This window comes from Aristolochia californica, unplaced genomic scaffold (assembly GCF_029961685.1).
Source record: "Aristolochia californica isolate CCGP_79_NKW_82.1479 unplaced genomic scaffold, dmAriCali1.0.hap1 SCAF_2, whole genome shotgun sequence".
NCBI lineage: Eukaryota > Viridiplantae > Streptophyta > Magnoliopsida > Piperales > Aristolochiaceae > Aristolochia > Aristolochia californica.
The window spans coordinates 48,267,068-48,284,074 of record NW_027181881.1 but is presented as its reverse complement, the minus strand read 5'-3'; the positions used below and the strand labels follow the sequence as shown (position 1 = coordinate 48,284,074).

The following is a 17,007-nucleotide window of genomic DNA, read 5'->3' as shown; positions in this document are numbered from 1 at the left end:
AATCTAGTCGAAGAGGTTGTAGAGGGGGGAGAGAAGTCACCAAAGGTCGTAAGTGCTGTGGACGGGCAAGAGGAAGAGAAGTTCAACAAGCGTTGAGGAGAGATTGCGGAGGGGCCGATTGAAATCGCCGAAGGTCGCAAGCGAGGGGAGCCAATTTTTTTTCTCTATGCTTTCGTTTGACAACCCTCCCGACAACCCGATGTAATTGACAGATGGAAAGTGAATTTAGAGTTCGACCCCTCTGAATTCACTTTTCGGGAAAGCGAATTACATTTGTAATTTACTTTCCCTCCCAACTTACATAGGGCACTAACGGGTTTTAGTACATTTTACCCAGTGTAAGTGAAATACATTTTACTTATAAAGGGCACTAACAAGGCCGAAGAGAGTAAATGTGTGAATGAAAGTTGGTGGACTCATCGAAAAATAGTTTATAAGTTAAAAATTTTTGTTTTCTAATGGGCCACTTGAAAATAAAAAGTTAGTAATAAAATTTCTATGAACAAAAAAATAAATGATGTTTTACATATTTTGATTAGGATAGTTTTCAAATAAGACCTTATTGGATGTCATATTTCTAAAATATGGTCGAATACATAGTTATAATTCGTATATGAATCATCGAAAGGGGAAAGAAAGATAAGCGCATAACGCGGAAGAAGGACAAAAGAGAAAAATAATCTATAGACTAATTATCGGTTTCTTTTCACCCACTCCGGCCTGTCGTGTTCTCGAGGTTCACTGTTAACAGTTACGGGCTCGGCAAATCCACGTGTCGCTAACTCGCCATGTCTGCGGCGATGGCATGAAAACTGATAGAAGAAAGGAAAATCAAAATCAAATAGAAACGGATGGGGAAACCGGGGGAAGCACCCAGTGCTGTCCCAAAAGCTTCCCCGAAACCCAACTAAATAAACTTGATAAAGTGGAGACGAGGGATCATTCTGTAGCAGAGGTCCCATCATTGACAGCTGCTACCCCTCTTCTTCAGTCTTCACTCTCCCGGTCTCACCCTTTTACTCTCTCCTCATCGCTATCCTCTCTCTTCCTCTCTGCCCGGGGCCCCTGTGATGCTCCGGCCTGTCTTTATATCTTCATTGCGAATAATCACTCTCTGGGTGGTTTCTTCGCTACCTCTCTGAATAGCTATGTGATAGAAAGCAGGCTACATCTGATTGTATTCATATCACTAGGAACTGACTCGACGATCCTTTTTCGTCTTCTCAGCTTCGTGACAATCTCCGATCGAATCCCTCATTCTCCACCTCCATCTTCTGCACTATCTGGTATTTTTTTCCCTCTGTAATTTTGCAAGTGCATTTTTTTCTCTGTTTTGTCACTTTTGCACTGGCACTGTCATTTGATACTGTCTCCTTCCATCCTAAGTCAACCTTTTTCGGAGATTATTCCTGGTGAGCATCATTTTCTCCACCTTCTCTTTCGATTAACTTCGTGCCTTTCACCATAATCGCTTCCACATCAGGCTATTCGTCCAAGTTCGAATCTCTTCTCTGCTTACAATCTTTCTTTATCATTCATTTTCATTCTTTATGTTTCTCCCCGAGGCCCTTTCTTTTTTACGTTGCTGTTGAATCAGATTCTCTAAACGGACTACATAATTCCTGAAATTTGCTGGAAAATGTCTGGATATAAGTCGGCATTTCTGAGTGATCAGCTCTCAAAAAGAACTTCAATTTTTGGGCTCCGACTATGGGTTATTATTGGAATCTCTGTGGGAGCCTCTTTCGTTCTCCTCCTTTTCTTGATATCAATCTGGATTACATCCAAAAGAAACAACAGCACGAAGCAGAAAGTTGGCCACAAACACACGATCCCAAATGTCTCCAAAGAGATCCAAGAAATTCGTGTTGATCACTCTCAAGTGCCACCAGTTCACCCACTGCCTGAATCAGAACCGGTGCCCATAGCCGAGCGTCAGTTGCTTTTCCAACCTGAAGAAGAGAGTCCAGTTGGACTCCATAGAATTCATATTGAAATTGGCAAGGACCATAGAATTACGTACCCTGAGCGGGGCAGCGGTTCGGCTTCGGGTTCGGCTCCTGCAAGTGGAGAGAATCGTTCCATTGATCAGGTCGCAGTTAGTGTTCCTGAGGTTTCACATTTGGGATGGGGCCACTGGTATACTCTCAGAGAGCTTGAGGAAGCTACTAATGGGTTCATTGATGAGAACGTTATTGGAGAAGGTGGGTATGGAATTGTTTACCGCGGTGTGTTGGAAGATTATACTACGGTTGCTGTGAAGAACTTGCTTAATAACAGGTATTTACATTTATTTTATTGTATTCATTTTAGTCCCATTTGTTACTTACTTTGGCCAGAGTCTAGTCATAATATGATGCCTTATTTTTCATTTATTCAAAAACTTAAATTTCCGTTTTTGTACAACTTTGATATTTCAAACCTAGTTAGAAAATTCGTTTTGTGTCATTGAGATATGAAATGATATATAAATTCTTGATGAAGCACAATAAGGAGATATGCCGGATTGACAACATCAATGTTACTGCTCTGTATCTGTAAATAGGTCAACTGCATATGGGGAAAGGTTTCAAGAAGCATTTTTGCACTCGTTTTCTTTTGCACACATTTGACTGATGAGTTTGTTTAATCAGGGGTCAGGCTGAAAAAGAGTTTAAGGTTGAAGTGGAAGCAATAGGACGTGTCCGGCACAAAAATTTGGTGAGATTGCTGGGTTATTGTGCAGAGGGTGCATACAGGTACTAATCTCAATTAGCCTTTTTCTCGTGTTATTTGCTTTTAGTTTGAGGTAGCTTAGTTAGTTTTATTTTTTATAGAACTTTTAGAATTGTCGAATACAAATCTCCTGATGGGTTTGTTTGGGTGGTGGTAGGATGCTTGTTTATGAGTATGTTGACAATGGAAACTTAGAGCAGTGGCTGCATGGAGAAGTGGGGCCTCACAGTCCTCTTACATGGGAAATCCGTATGAACATAATACTTGGGACAGCAAAAGGGTACTAGTTCATTTTATTCCAAACAAAGCCTAACTATATGCCACTTGCCAAGACTAAAATTTAGTAAAATGCAGGTTGACATATCTTCATGAAGGTCTTGAACCAAAAGTTGTTCATCGTGATGTCAAATCAAGTAATATATTGCTTGATAAGCAGTGGACTTCTAAGGTTTCAGACTTTGGGTTGGCCAAACTATTAGGCTCAGAGAGGAGCTATGTGACAACTCGTGTAATGGGAACATTTGGGTTGGTTCAGATATTCTCAGTTTATCCTGAAAGTTTCTTTTCATAAGAATATCATGATATGTTAAGTTGGTAACATCTTTTCTTTCTGCTTGATAGCTATGTAGCTCCTGAGTATGCTAGCACCGGTATGTTGAATGAAAGAAGCGATGTGTATAGTTTTGGAATTCTTATTATGGAGATAATCTCAGGGAGGAACCCAGTTGATTACAGCAGACCTCCAGGAGAGGTTAGTTTTTGAAATACTATCTATCTACACTGGAGAAGAAGAGTTGTTTCTTTTCGATGTTATTTTTGAACTTTTTCTGTGGTATAGTGTTTAGTTTTCATGTGAAAACTTTCCAGGTGAATTTGGTAGAGTGGTTAAAGACAATGGTTGGGAATCGGAATCCAGAAGGTGTGTTGGATCCTAAGATAGCAGAGAAACCTTCTTCCAGAGCATTGAAAAGGGCACTACTAGTGGCGCTTCGATGTGTAGACCCAGATGTCCAGAAGCGGCCAAAGATGGGGCATGTAATTCACATGCTTGAAGTCGATGAGTTTCCGTATCGAGATGTGAGTTCTCGAAAAAAATCTGTTTAAATGTGTCATTTTTTGTTTTATTCTTAATTTAATCAGCTTGAAAGCACAGGAGGATAATTCTTCCGTAAGATGTTTCTTTAGTGGATTGTTTTGATTATATGCGTCATCTGGTTATTTCACAACTCTCAGGATCGTCGATTTGGACGAGAACCTGGACGCATGACTCATGAAACTCCAAAAGAAGATGCAAAATCAACAGAAAAGCAGGTTCAGCGTAACTTGAAAGTGGTGGGCACTAAAGGAGGCCATGTTCGAACTTGATGAGATGTTGAAAACATGACAGCTTCTAGACACTTGAATGTCGGTGAGTTTTCATCTTTCAAATTGTCTTTCTCCGTATGGAGTTGGATTATTCCAAACATATCCTGTAATTATCTATTCATTGTTTTTGTGATCTGTAATGTGTGTAGCATTACAGACTCTTGGCTGTGGTCCATATAGTGTTTAGAATTCAGACTGTCATATTGGATCTGTGGTGCGCTAGGGTACCGGCAGTTTTGTACCATTGACACTCTCTGTATTTATAGTTCAGTGTTACTTTTTCAATCAGGTGTAAGATTGCCAAATTTCTATCTCAGCTTCCTTGTTCGTTTCTTTTGTCACTGCAGATCCGAACTAAAAGAATTTAGTATTCTGATTGGCTACATAACTAGTTTATTTTGGCAAAAGAGTTGGATAGCATGAAGGTTATTTGGTACTACCTGCCCATAAAATGTCTCAAATTTGGAGAAATTAAAAGAGGGTATATCATTTAGTATTCATGTTTGTTTTGAACAAAAATGTGAAAGCGTGTGTTTGCAACAGATTTGGGAAGAAAACGTCCTTCGTATAGTGGTAGTGGTGGAATATATTGTTTATGGATAAAACTCCTCACAAAAACAAAAGCAAATCCTTTTTATAAAGAAGTGGGAAACCCTTACAAAGCATAAAAGAAGTAAAGCATTACAAAACCTTCTCCATGATCATCTTTCGTACAGTCTCTGCTTTTACACCCAGTTCTACAATCTGACTTGAGAAGGATCACCAACTGCAATGACTATCCGTTTTCTTTGGTTTTAACTGAAATTACTGGACAGTAGTGGACAAGCAGTCAACTTCTCATTAGTGTCACATTTCAACAAGAAACAACATATTGGCACCTAATGTGGACCAAACGTAAATTTCCCATCAAGTGTGAAAGAGACATTATGATGTGGGACTGATATAACATGAACCAGACCCTACTTACAGATGGCTATTCTGACACTAAGGGTACTCTTGAAGAGAGCAGGGAGGCTAGTTTATGAATAGAGAAACACAGCCAGCTGGTTATGGTTTCTATGTGGGACCTCTGGACCTTTCACATCAATGAATTGGTAGCAGAGGTCATAAAAGGGTGGTCAAGGGGAAGGCTTCATCACATTTAAAAATTTGTTCTTAGCAGGAAAGGTTCCAGCCTTCCAGATGGAAAGGGACCCCTTTGTGACGACCACCAACCTCTACTTGTTTGCATGAGGGTGACCTTTGCATTTATGTATTAGTGCTGCTCAGAGCTGGTTCCATGTGCTTCTTGTACGAGTGAATGTTAGCATGGATGTGAGGTCGCCTGAGTTGTGAGTTGAAAGCATCTTTTATTCTTGTATTTTCCTTCTGATATTACAAGTATGGAAGTTGCAGAAATGAGGTCGACCAAGCTCCATTTGTTTGGTTGTTACCTGGAGTGAATCGACTCCTGAAAGCTAAGCTATTTTCCATCTTTAAGAAAGTTGTTGCGTCCTTTGACACTAACGAAAGCAAATTTTGACTAGCCAAAGATGGTAAAGAGGAGAGTGATGATCTCAACAAAGGAATTGCCAAACACAGTGAAGCAACTTTGTGAATTTTAATCGCTCTGGTCTCACAGCTCGATTTAATATCAGTTATTAAACCATCCTTACCAAACTTTATTGCACTAATTTGTGTGTCTTTCAACGTTAAGTGTATAGATTTAGTTTAAGTAATCTCTTCTTAATAAAGGTTAGTATTTTGGAAGTATGCTGCCGACAGGCCGAGTATCGGCATTCTTTTTTGTAATTTTTCTCGCACATGATGTGCAAAATGAGATGAAGGATTGGGAACTTCGAAACGTCTTTTCAGCAGGACTGGGGGAATAATGGTGGGCCATTGTTGCAACGTTCGGGAGCCTGGAGGTGCTGGAATCAGATGTGAAGACTAGAAAGCTTTTGAGGTTGTTCTTTGGATATAATTAATTAGTTGTCAATCAATGTTACATGAATTTTATGTGTCATTGCATTTAAGTTGGTTCCTCGTAGTGTTTTGTATCGTAGCATTTTAAGATAAATAAATGCTCCTCACATTTCAAGAAAACCAGCTAGGCTGGTTTTAGTGTTATAAACACCTCCCTAGTCGTCACCAATCTGGGAAGGGGATTGATTGCTTAGTTGACGAAGAAGGCAGGAAGAAGAAGAGAAGAAGATGAGAGGGAAAAAATATAGGAAGGACTGCCCTTCCCTATCCCATTGTTATGAGGAGAAGGGAGAGGAGGGGTTACCCCTCCCTCTTTCTCCTTTGTGTAAATCTCTATATTTACAAATATGAAAAAATTTCTCCTTGCAATAGTGACTTCATTAGCTAGTTGAGTCAGCCTGTTAAATGAGGAAATTTGGTTAGGTCAGCTGGGTTTTACCTTCTTTTTTGGTCTTATAGATGTATAACCTAGACAAGGGACCTGGTCTGATTTAACTCTGTTCATCGGCTAGTCTAGTTTTAGTTTTAATATAAAGAGATCAGCAAATCTCTTTGTTTTTTCTTTTATTTTATTTGGGTATACTCTAATGGAAAGCTGATCAAATATGAAACACTATTTGATGCAAAATATACGAAAGGACTATCTCATATGGCCGAGATAGCCAATAAAACCATGCAAACCGGTTGACCCACCAATTTTTCCCATACGTCTAGGGGGGTTAGTCAACAAACTGGAAATTTGATCTTGATCTTCATCTCATACATCTACATGATCTTCATCGAAATCTTAAGATAAATATAGATGATGAATCCAGGGCAGGTTTCTTGTCTTTAGACCCGAGTTGAAGCTTCGTGGAGGCCTATTTCTTATACCCAACTAATGACTTTTTGGACCGATTTTTTTTTTATCAATTTAACATTGACAAAGGCTGGCGGCTTTAAAGGTTTTCCTATGACTATATAGTGGGCCTAAAATGCTACAACTTAAAAAAGCCCATTACCCTTCTCATGCTCTTGTTCTTGAAACCATATAAAAATGGGGCCAGTAAAGCTAGGGTTAGGGTTTCTGCTGGCCTCTCTGACTTTGCTTCTGCCGAGTAGCAGATCCTGGACTAAGAGAACAGTGGTCTTCTGCTCGTAAGCCATGGTATGTAACCCATCGTCACCGTTTCTCACTCCAGTGTCTTCTCCTGCTGTAAGAGCTTCTCGTTTTAATTGCTATTGTCTATCCTTTGCAGATTATTTCAAAGAAGAACCGTCATGAAATCTGCAAGTATCTCTTCCAAGGTCACGAATTGCTCCATTGGGTAATCGAATCTGAAGTTATGTGATTTTTTATTATTAGTTTCTGATGTTTGGTGTATCCTTTTTATTTCAGAGGGAGTACTATACGCGAAAAAGGACTTTAATCTAGCAAAACATCCAGAAATTGATGTCCCCAACCTTCAAGTGATTAAGCTAATGCAGAGCTTCAAGTCGAAGGAATACGTGAGAGAGACCTTCGGTTGGATGCATTATTACTGGTATTTGACAAATGACGGGATCGAATTCCTCAGAACTTTCTTAAAATTGCCGTCTGAGATTGTTCCTGCTACACTTAAGAAGTCAGTGAAGCCTCCGGGCCGTCCAATGGGTGGCCCTGGTGGTGACAGACCTAGGTATGGGACTTGCGAACTTTATGGGCCTTTTTTTATATGCTCGCATTTTATCTTGGAAGTATGTTGGAGAAAGTCTCGTTGGTTTTCTTCCTGTGATTTTATTTTTATTACAAATTTCTTCTTTAATTATAGGTTTCCTGGATATTTGGTAAATTATTTAATTAGAATTGACGAGCTTTCACTTCTGTTTCTTTCCAGGGGTCCGCCTCGCTTTGAAGGCGACAGACCCAGGTTTGGTGACAGAGATAGCTACCGTGGAGGCCCTCGCGGAGGTCAAGGTGATTTTGGAGACAAGGGTGGAGCGCCACCTGAATTTCAGCCATCATTTAGGGTATGAAGCATGGCTCATATTTTACATTTAATATTTGCTCATTTGTAACTTTGAAGCTTGTAAGAATATTTATTTACTTGAATAGTTTTGTCAAACCATGGTTCTATGAATTCGTGATAACTAACTGAATTATTGTTGGCTGAGAGTATGATTTCTGTAAAAGAACTAAGACAAGGAATAACTTGTATGCTGCTAAGGAACGAAAATATAGTGTTTTAGATAAAAGGAACAAGTACTTGTTTGGGTGGATTGCGATTCTATCATGTGTCTTATATATGCTGTGTTATTTTGTCAATTCATGAGCAGATTGCATTCACTTACAATGAGAGCTGAGTTGATGATTGATTGTATATCCAACAGACTAATAGAGAGCAGTAAAACTAGACTATTAATCTCCACAGAAGAGAAAATAAAAATAATCATAGCAAGAATGAGTATGCTCTAGGATCAAATAGTCAACATGTTGGGGTGGTGTAGGACAGGGTTCTGGTTGCATGCCCCACCCAAACATGAGATTTCGTTGGGGCTGTCTTACTTTGCTTGTAAACTTGTAGTATTATTTGTTATTCTTTTTGTTCCTTTGTAATGTGAACAACTTATCTATCAGCTTCTGGATAAGCTCTCTGTATGAACTTTTTTTCAAAAAAGAATTAAAAATAAAAATTCCCAGCCCGCCGTTTCAGGTTTTCTGCAGTGTTTGGGTTGACCTCTCTCTCTTATTTTGCTTGTAAACTTATAGTATTGTTTGTTATTATATTCTTTCCTTTGTAATGTGAACAGCTTATCTGTGAGTCTCTTTGGTAGGGCCTCTTTACGAACTTATTTTTAAAAAAGAGTTAAAAATAAAGATACCCATCCCACAGTCTCAGGTTATGCGATCAACCCCAAAAATTGGGCATAACCTGAGACAGCGGGCTGAGAGTTTTTATTTTTAATTTTTTTTTGAAAATAAGTTTGTAAAGAGGCCTTGTCATTCTGCTACTGCTCAGATTGATCATCCTTCATCTAAAGTTAAAATAGTCAGTTTGAAAAGTTGAACTTTATTTAAGAGTTTATTTTTGCTCATCTATTACTCATTTAATCTAACTTCTATCAAAGTAATCAAGTTAGTCTCTTCTATGCAAGTATATATTGTGCGTTTTCAGTCTTTCTCCATTATGAAAACTCTATTAGGGGTAGTAGATACGTGAACTGAAGAATTTGTATGACATTAGATAATGTATGGATATTCAGCAGCTTGAATTACTGATTTTTTGTCATCAGCTTGAATTACTGATTTTTTGTCGTCAGCTTGAATTACTGATTTTTTGTCATCAGCTTGTATGCTTGAAGCAGGGCATTAGAAAATCTTAAATCTCACCCGTTATTCTTGCAAACCGGAAAAGATTGACAAGCTTGCTGTATTTTCTCACAGGGAACTGGTGGCAGGCCTGGGTTTGGCAGAGGTGGCGGCAGTTATAGTGCAGCTGCTCCAGGCTCGTCTTCTATGGATTAAGATAATGTTGCGTATAAGCAAGAGTATTGCTTTATGATCTTCTCAAAAACAGTTGAAAGAGTGAAGAGTTTTTGTGGTCTTGCATCGGCATTGGCTGAAATAGATTCGTTAGAGCTGTTTGTATTGCTTTTGTTCTGGCTACCTCTATTTAGTTGGTGCTTAAACTCTAGGTTATTTTATCCACTTATTTGAAATCGAAGCTTTCAACTGTTAATTGAGGACTTAGGGAGGAGGCTTGTCTCCTCAGTTTCATTTTCAGAGGCTAAAGATAAAAGGTCAAGTAAGAGTGCGATAGAAATGAAGCACCATAAGCACATTTAAAAATGCATGACCTTCACCAATATTTAAAAATGACATTCAAATTTCTCTTTTTCTAAATCTTAAAGGCTCTAAAGGATCTAGTTAATGGCGTTCGTAATCCACCTTGGAATTTTGATCAAAGTACCATCACATAACCGTCATGTTTTCCAAAAATACTTGTGCACCCTAACCCCTACACTTTCTTCGCAGAGCCCAAAACAAAAGGACCACCAACTAATGGAGAATATTCTGATCACTAACAGATGAGACATTGCTTGCAGAATCATAAGGATTTTCATATATATGTGTTACGGCAATTTCGTGTAAACCCGTGGAGATTCCTCACCAGAGAAAAAGCATCATTAATCCCTTTGTTACATAGAGAAGTCTGTCAGGGAGTGGAATTCAGATGGTCACCCAATGTTCGTTTAACAATTTTCAAGAAAATAAAACTTTTTGATCAATGAAATGTGGGTTTACCTATCAATTTTCATTTAGGGGGGTTAGTCAAGTTGAACCTCATTACTCAGTTTATCTCCTGATCTCTCAAATATCTTTCACATAAAAAAAATAAACAATTCACAGGCCGAATTTTCTTTATTACCTTAGAAGAAACGGCCTAAAAAATTAAATAGGGTTAACAATCTCATTCTCTCTGGAGTGGTAACTTAGGGCAGGAATTCATAACAACATGAGCAAAGTAACAGACGACGTCTGTACTAGCGTCAACCACAACGTAACTACTGCCACACTAAACGGAGCACCAGAGTCTTCTGCTGATGCTCGAGAAGGGGGGGTCGGTCCATCTGCAGGAGCCGCCAAAGGAATGTCGCATGTGCCAAATGTCGCATTTGCCTAGGAAACAAATAACCAAAAGAAGAAATACATGTTAGTATCCTCAGATCATCGTTCCCAAAAAGTTTGCCCATCAAAATTAAGTCGGTTTTCAGTTTCATTGTTGTTAGAAATAGCCATGTAATAAGCCCTAATTACTTGGTTTATTTTTTTACTTCTTACTAGTTGACCTAAGGGCAAAATTGCCATTATGCAAAACTCAGGTAATAAATAATGAGAAATGAGAGGAGCTCCTCTTTTTGTTCTCTTCTCTCTCTAGCAAAGCTACAGTCTCTTCTTCCTTCTTCTCGTCCTCCTCTTCTTCTCTCTCTTCTCTAAGCCAAATCCTTTGTGTTAAGTCTCTAGAATTTAACACTTGTTTACTGAAGTTGGGTGCACACAATCATAATGCTCAACTTCATGGCTTGACTAAATTGACTTTCCTAGCTGAACCATAACCAGATGATAAATGAATAAACTGAAGATAAAGGATAAATTGATGCATATTCAGGTCTCTTTGGTTATTATTTTTTTTTTTTTCTGAGAACAAGGTTGATAAGAGAACAAGATTTTACCTTGCAATAGGCAATATTGTTACATCCGCAAACCAACTGACCATTTGCCATATCTACAGCACCTGGGGAACCTACGCCATCACTTCTCTGCAACCAGTGACAGACGATATTAATTTTCATATGATAAAACAGGTTGCATCTTCATTATTTGTACTTTCATGTGTCCCTTATGAGGTTGTGGGAAAGCTACCATTTTTTTTGCAGATCTGGTTCAGTTAGGCTTTTCTAGATTTCTTTACATGATGTCAAATTTAAAAGGAAAAGAAATCATGCAATTCACCTTGTAGAAATCGACAGCAATGAAGTTTGGCCATCGTTTGCCAGATGCATCATAACATGCATTCACCTTGCTCATAAGAGGAGCTGAATTATCCTTGCAAGCATTGGCCAAGTTTGGATTATCTGGAAAGAAGTTCTGCACAGTAAGTGATACTCCTTTCGAGTTCATGGCAGGTGATTCAGCACGTTTTGGACAAGAACCTGCTTTCATTCCACCATCCCCATCTGCAGTTTCAGCCAGAAAAATAAGGACCTTGTGGACTTTCTTCGTAACTAACACAGTTCTATACTACTCATTTAGGCAACGGAAACTTCTAGTATAGGTTGAAACCCTTATTAATAATTGCCAGTCAGTACTTAAAAGGACTCCGGGCTTAGAATAACTGTTTCTGTCATATCCTATTCAACTATTTAGTTTCCACTGGGTATAAAATCATGCACATGAAAGCACTTCCCCATGCTTGTGTAAGTGGATAGCAGGCTGTAACTGATCCTCTGTCCTCGAGGGAGAAAAAAAAAATGGAAATAAGAACAATTCAGTCCAAACTGGGATCAGAATTATTTGGGTCTAGTGCATTATATGTGGATTTGTCTGCCTCAGAGCAACTTTACGGTCAGAAATAGACTGCTCACTAGAATTAGTTTGTTAAGTAGGTACAGACACTAAGAGAGGAATTGCACTTACACTGGTTTTCTGCAGTATATGTCCACTGATAGGCAATTCCCTCTGAGGCTTCTTTAGCCCTTTTCGATGTGAAAACCACCAACCGCTGGTTTTTCTGGATCATATCATCAATTAATGGCCAATCCCCTCCATTTTTGGGCATCCTTGACACAGGAAACCAGTACTTCCTAAGGCCCGCGGCATCAAAGACTTTGGTTAGGCCCTGGGGAGATGTGACATAATCTTCGATGAATATTGTAATAATTTCTGAAGGATTGGCTGCAAGAAAGACTTGGATCTCCTTGAGCACATTAATTACCGGTTGCTGTTCCACCAAAAATTGCACTTATTAGAACAAAGTCGATTACTTGGAAAATAAGGAATGAATCAGGAGGACTAACTTACAAATGCTGTGGCATTGTAGCATTGCCCACCGAAAGAGTGACATAACCAGATGTCATTTAGGAAGTCATACATATCAAGCATCAAGCCTCTAACTCCATTCTGCACAGGATGTTTACATGATTAACAGGGGAAAAAATAACAAAGAGCTCAAAGAAAAACCTAAGACAAAGAAACCCTTAAAGCTGAATTTTCACAGATCATACTTGTGAAAAGAAGTTGACAATTTTGATCTGACATGTCGCCGACAGACATAGTGAAGCACTTGAAGGGACTATATTTCTAGTTATTTAAACTCCCAAAAATAAGTTTTTTTTACAGCTAAAACGTTCTAAGAACAGTTGGAGATTCAAGGAAAAGCAACTGAAACCAAACGCTCGAAAAGTAAGCTCCAATTTGGGATAATCACAAAAGTGACAAGGATTTACTTAAATTATCAACCAAGCATGTTCTGTACCTAATGATTCCCCAGAGAAACAAATAACCAAATGTGGTCAACGAAGAGTTACAGTCCAACTGTATATGATATTCTTGCACTCAAAGCATTCTATTCAAGGACAAGAAAACATGTCGGGACGCAACAACCACCACTACATATGATAGCATCAAAAGACAGAAAAGGCCTTTCCGATTTCAAGAAATGAATCAGGATCCTTCCATAAAGCACGGTAACTGAGTGATCTGGAACGTTGATACGGTGACACTCGAACGAAACCTTGTACGCATTTCGGCAGTACAAGGCCATTTTAGTAAATTTGATTCGAAACAACCAGCCGGGATTTAAAATGCCGGAAGGTAGTTTTATCTTCTCAGGCGAGAACTGGAAACTGGTCGACAAGCAATTCCTAATAGCAGACACAACCGGAACACAAGTCCGGCAAAGTTCAATCAAGACTTACATTGAGCTGCTCCGTTACCGAGTCTTGCTGGTTTGTCGGTGAGATTGGAATGATTCCCAATGGTGATTTCTGCCCTATAATCGCAAAAGAGTTGTGAGCCGTCAGCCATGAATAGCGGTTGAACGGAAGCCCTTTCACCTTCCAAGACAAAGAATCGTAGTTAAGCATAAACGAAGCCAACGGAAAAAAAAAAAAAAACACAGCAAGTTAGGATCGAAAGCTCTGCCACTATTAAAAACAAGAAGAAAAAAAAAAAACCTTGGACGTGGGACTCAGCGGCTGGATCCTTGTGCATCTCGGTCGGACGTTACCGTTGGCCGTACAAGTCTCACAGTGGAGGCCTGTATCGCAGTTCCTGTTCGCCACACAAGTTTGACCGAGCTGAAAAATTGAAAAAGGAAAAGCAAAAATGAAAACTACATAGAGCAAGATGAAAAAGAATAAGAATTAAGGAAGAATTCTTCAAAGATTGATGATAGAACCTTGTTAGCAGCGGCGGAGCTTAATAAACAAGCGGAAACAAGCAAAACCGTGATAGACAGCCATCGAAAGCGAGAACTTATCTGCGCCAACAAAGAAAACGTTAGGACTATGCTTCATTAAAAGAATGAGCATGCCTCAACAAAATTCGATAGCAGGAAAAAGAACATCACTCGCCTCGTCCATTTCCAAAGGTACAGATAGAGAGAGAGAATGACTGTTCGTTCCTTCCTTGGCAACCCTTGGGAAGAGCGCTTTCTATAATCTGCCGCGACTCGACGGGAGTCCCAGAAAATGGAAATGTCCAGGAAAGGAAATGGGAAAGAATGAACCAATGTCCGTGGGAGGATGCTTCTCGGGCGGCGTCGGACTGTCAGGGATTCAGCGCCCTTTACCGCTTCCAAGTTTCGTAAACGACTACCTAACCTAAGATCAAAATCCAATGAGCGTAGCTGATTTTTCAAACCACCACGTTTATCACAACCTTACCGGACCCAACCCTGCATTTGTATGTGTGCGGCTACAAGTGTTTTTCCGGGCGTCTTTTGGTGGGAAGGTCACATGGTTTTGTCTCGTTTTAAACTTTTAAAATTTAAATTACATGATTGCCTGCTGAGACCTACTTAAAAAAGAATTTTTTATTGCCAGGCTTTTATTGCTTTACCACTTTTCCATAAAAGCGTGGATTTCTTTTTCCTTTTCTGGTTGGTTGGAATTTATAAGAAGCCTCTAAAGTCTTCAAAGACAATCTTTTCCGTTTTCTACTTCATACGACAGGTCTTTTTATAGGCGAGAAACCCAAGGAAAGAGCACACAGATCGCAGAAAGAGAAATCCGTAAGATCAAAGTTCCTTCTTCTAAAAAACAAAGTATCAAATTGACCTGTTTGTTGGTGGACTTGCATTTATGATTTAGTTTTATTCTGGGTTCGGAGACTTGTGTTATAATTAACATAAGCAGCCAGTTTGCAATTCAATATCAAAGCTTACGTGGACAGGGAGCAGAATATGACTGGATGAGCTGGTCTAATAAATCCCAGAATTAAGACTAATCAACCAAATGGAGTGTTGGAGGAGGAAGAGAAGCTGGAATGTTAAACGCAGTATGCGGTTGCAACTGGGGAGGGATGATCTACAATGACATGTATTGATTTGCGGTTGCAACTGCGTGCAGGTATTAGCTTTGCTTACTCTCATCGTCCCAAATGAAGGTCGCTGTTACGGCTGACACTGAATGACTATTGATCATTTTTGGCCGGCTTGTGGAGACAAACATCTGGAGTTGGAGCGAACCCATGAAAAAGGGTTGAACAGCGATAAAAAATCTCATCATTCCTCAAACGACTTTCTTTCGTTTGGTGAACGAAAGGGCAGCTTTCCGCAGTGCTTTCGCATGTGTTCTTGTCTTCTTTTAATTATCCACCACCGCAAAAGCTTCTCTGTCAGGTGGACATGACGTATTCTATGAAACGCCTCCAATAAGGAGGTTACTTCGGGACCGTGTCCTTTCCATCTATAACAGCGTTGTTTCGTCGTGGAGATAAAAGCTTCTGTTTGACAACTAGGTCATGCCCAAAAGTAAAACCTTTCCATCTTGGATTTTAAGCTGCAGCATAACCACTGTCTATGCAGTTCGATCTCTCTTGCTTAAAAGTTGTGGATTTTGTTAACAATAAACATGCTAAGGAACCCACGATTAAGAGAAAAAAACTAACTTTGGAATTCGGATTACTCATTTTGAAAAATCTGAATTCAATTTCGTTTTGCGCTTATTTCATCACAATCTATCTGAACCCGATTATGATTCTCTCCGTGGGAAACAAATTTCAGTGTTAGTGCCTCAATATGAAAAATATGATATAAACAAAAGAATGAGTAATTTTTTATAATATATTTAAATATGACATATACCTAAATAGATAATTAACCAAAATAAACACGCTTACTATACTTATAAGTGATTTAATATGTATTGTTAAAATATATTAATAAATTAATTAATAAAAGACTATATTATATTATTTAATGATTATAGTTTATTATAAATCAATGTAATAATTATGTGTGACTAGAATAAATTTTAAAAAAATAAAAAAGTAAAAAATAACATAAGCGAGTATAATAAATAAATAAATTATTTTTTAATAATATAAGATATTTTTTAACATTAAAATTCTCTAATTTAATACAGTAATAAAAAAAATAAATATATTAATTTATCAATAACATAATATATATTTTTACATATTATTAATTAATAATATATTACCACTAAATTTAAAATCATTGGTTTAATTAATTATAGCAATGGGATAATTAAACCAAAATAATTTATCAAATGTTTACTTCAACAATATTTTAATTACAACTATTAAATCACTAATTTAATATAATAATTATAAAATATATTGAATAAATTAAAAATATTATTTTATAAATAACAAAATATGGATAAAGAAGTTATGATGCGGTTTAATATTTCCTAACTTAGGAAAAATTAAACAAGCGTCATCTTCCTCACGGTACTGATGCATTGTCTTCCACACGGCGTCGATGCGTCGTCTTCCTCACGATGCCGATAACGGCGGGTCAACAGGCAATGATGACGGAAGCAATGCTCCGACGGTATGTCTAGAGGGAGAAGAGAGGGAGGTCAAAAGGTTCTGCGACAAAGGCTCGATTTCTCATGATTTGCGATGGTAGCTCTGCGATGGAGGCCGAGAGAGAAAAGAGAGGGAGGCCGAGATCATACACGATTCATGTAGATGATTCTCAAAATAGGTACGAAACCTTGTTCTCCCATTTTTGTTTAAGCACATTACCTGACATGATTCAAATAAAGTGGAAATCATTTTGGATTATCGACCTAATTGAATTAACCAAATAATGCGAGAGTAAAACTCCCCCCCCCCCCTTCCTTTGTTAATCATCCATTCAAAGAGACTTTTTTGTGTTTCTGGAAAATAAACCTGTGTTAAAGGAGTTACTGAACTACCCTTTTCTGTTCAATTCCCCAAATATCGGAGCCGCCGCCGGACATGCCCTC

The 17,007-nt window shown here is 38.5% G+C and overlaps 3 protein-coding genes across 3 annotated transcripts; 2 read left to right on the top strand and 1 right to left on the bottom strand.

Moving 5' to 3' along the window:
* Window positions 1-956: 956 nt before the first annotated feature.
* Window positions 957-4,421, top strand: LOC137956053 (probable serine/threonine-protein kinase At1g01540). Its single transcript, XM_068803358.1, has 7 exons — window positions 957-2,280; window positions 2,634-2,738; window positions 2,873-2,995; window positions 3,070-3,240; window positions 3,337-3,466; window positions 3,583-3,792; window positions 3,949-4,421. Exons 1-7 carry the CDS (start codon window positions 1,640-1,642, stop codon window positions 4,078-4,080), a joined length of 1,512 nt encoding a protein of 503 aa, XP_068659459.1. The 5' UTR covers window positions 957-1,639; the 3' UTR covers window positions 4,081-4,421.
* A 2,685-nt stretch (window positions 4,422-7,106) lies between these two features.
* Window positions 7,107-9,743, top strand: LOC137956054 (small ribosomal subunit protein eS10z-like). Its single transcript, XM_068803359.1, has 5 exons — window positions 7,107-7,192; window positions 7,284-7,332; window positions 7,424-7,703; window positions 7,902-8,034; window positions 9,449-9,743. Exons 1-5 carry the CDS (start codon window positions 7,190-7,192, stop codon window positions 9,527-9,529), a joined length of 546 nt encoding a protein of 181 aa, XP_068659460.1. The 5' UTR covers window positions 7,107-7,189; the 3' UTR covers window positions 9,530-9,743.
* A 622-nt stretch (window positions 9,744-10,365) lies between these two features.
* LOC137956125 (PI-PLC X domain-containing protein At5g67130-like) lies at window positions 10,366-14,422 on the bottom strand. The gene is made up of 9 exons (XM_068803473.1): window positions 14,140-14,422; window positions 13,965-14,045; window positions 13,741-13,863; window positions 13,483-13,620; window positions 12,587-12,685; window positions 12,203-12,506; window positions 11,519-11,742; window positions 11,239-11,325; window positions 10,366-10,684 (listed from the first exon to the last, which is right to left on the bottom strand). The coding sequence occupies exons 1-9, from the start codon at window positions 14,146-14,148 to the stop codon at window positions 10,511-10,513; spliced, it is 1,239 nt and encodes a 412-aa protein (XP_068659574.1). The 5' UTR covers window positions 14,149-14,422; the 3' UTR covers window positions 10,366-10,510.
* Between the last annotated feature and the right edge of the window lie 2,585 nt (window positions 14,423-17,007).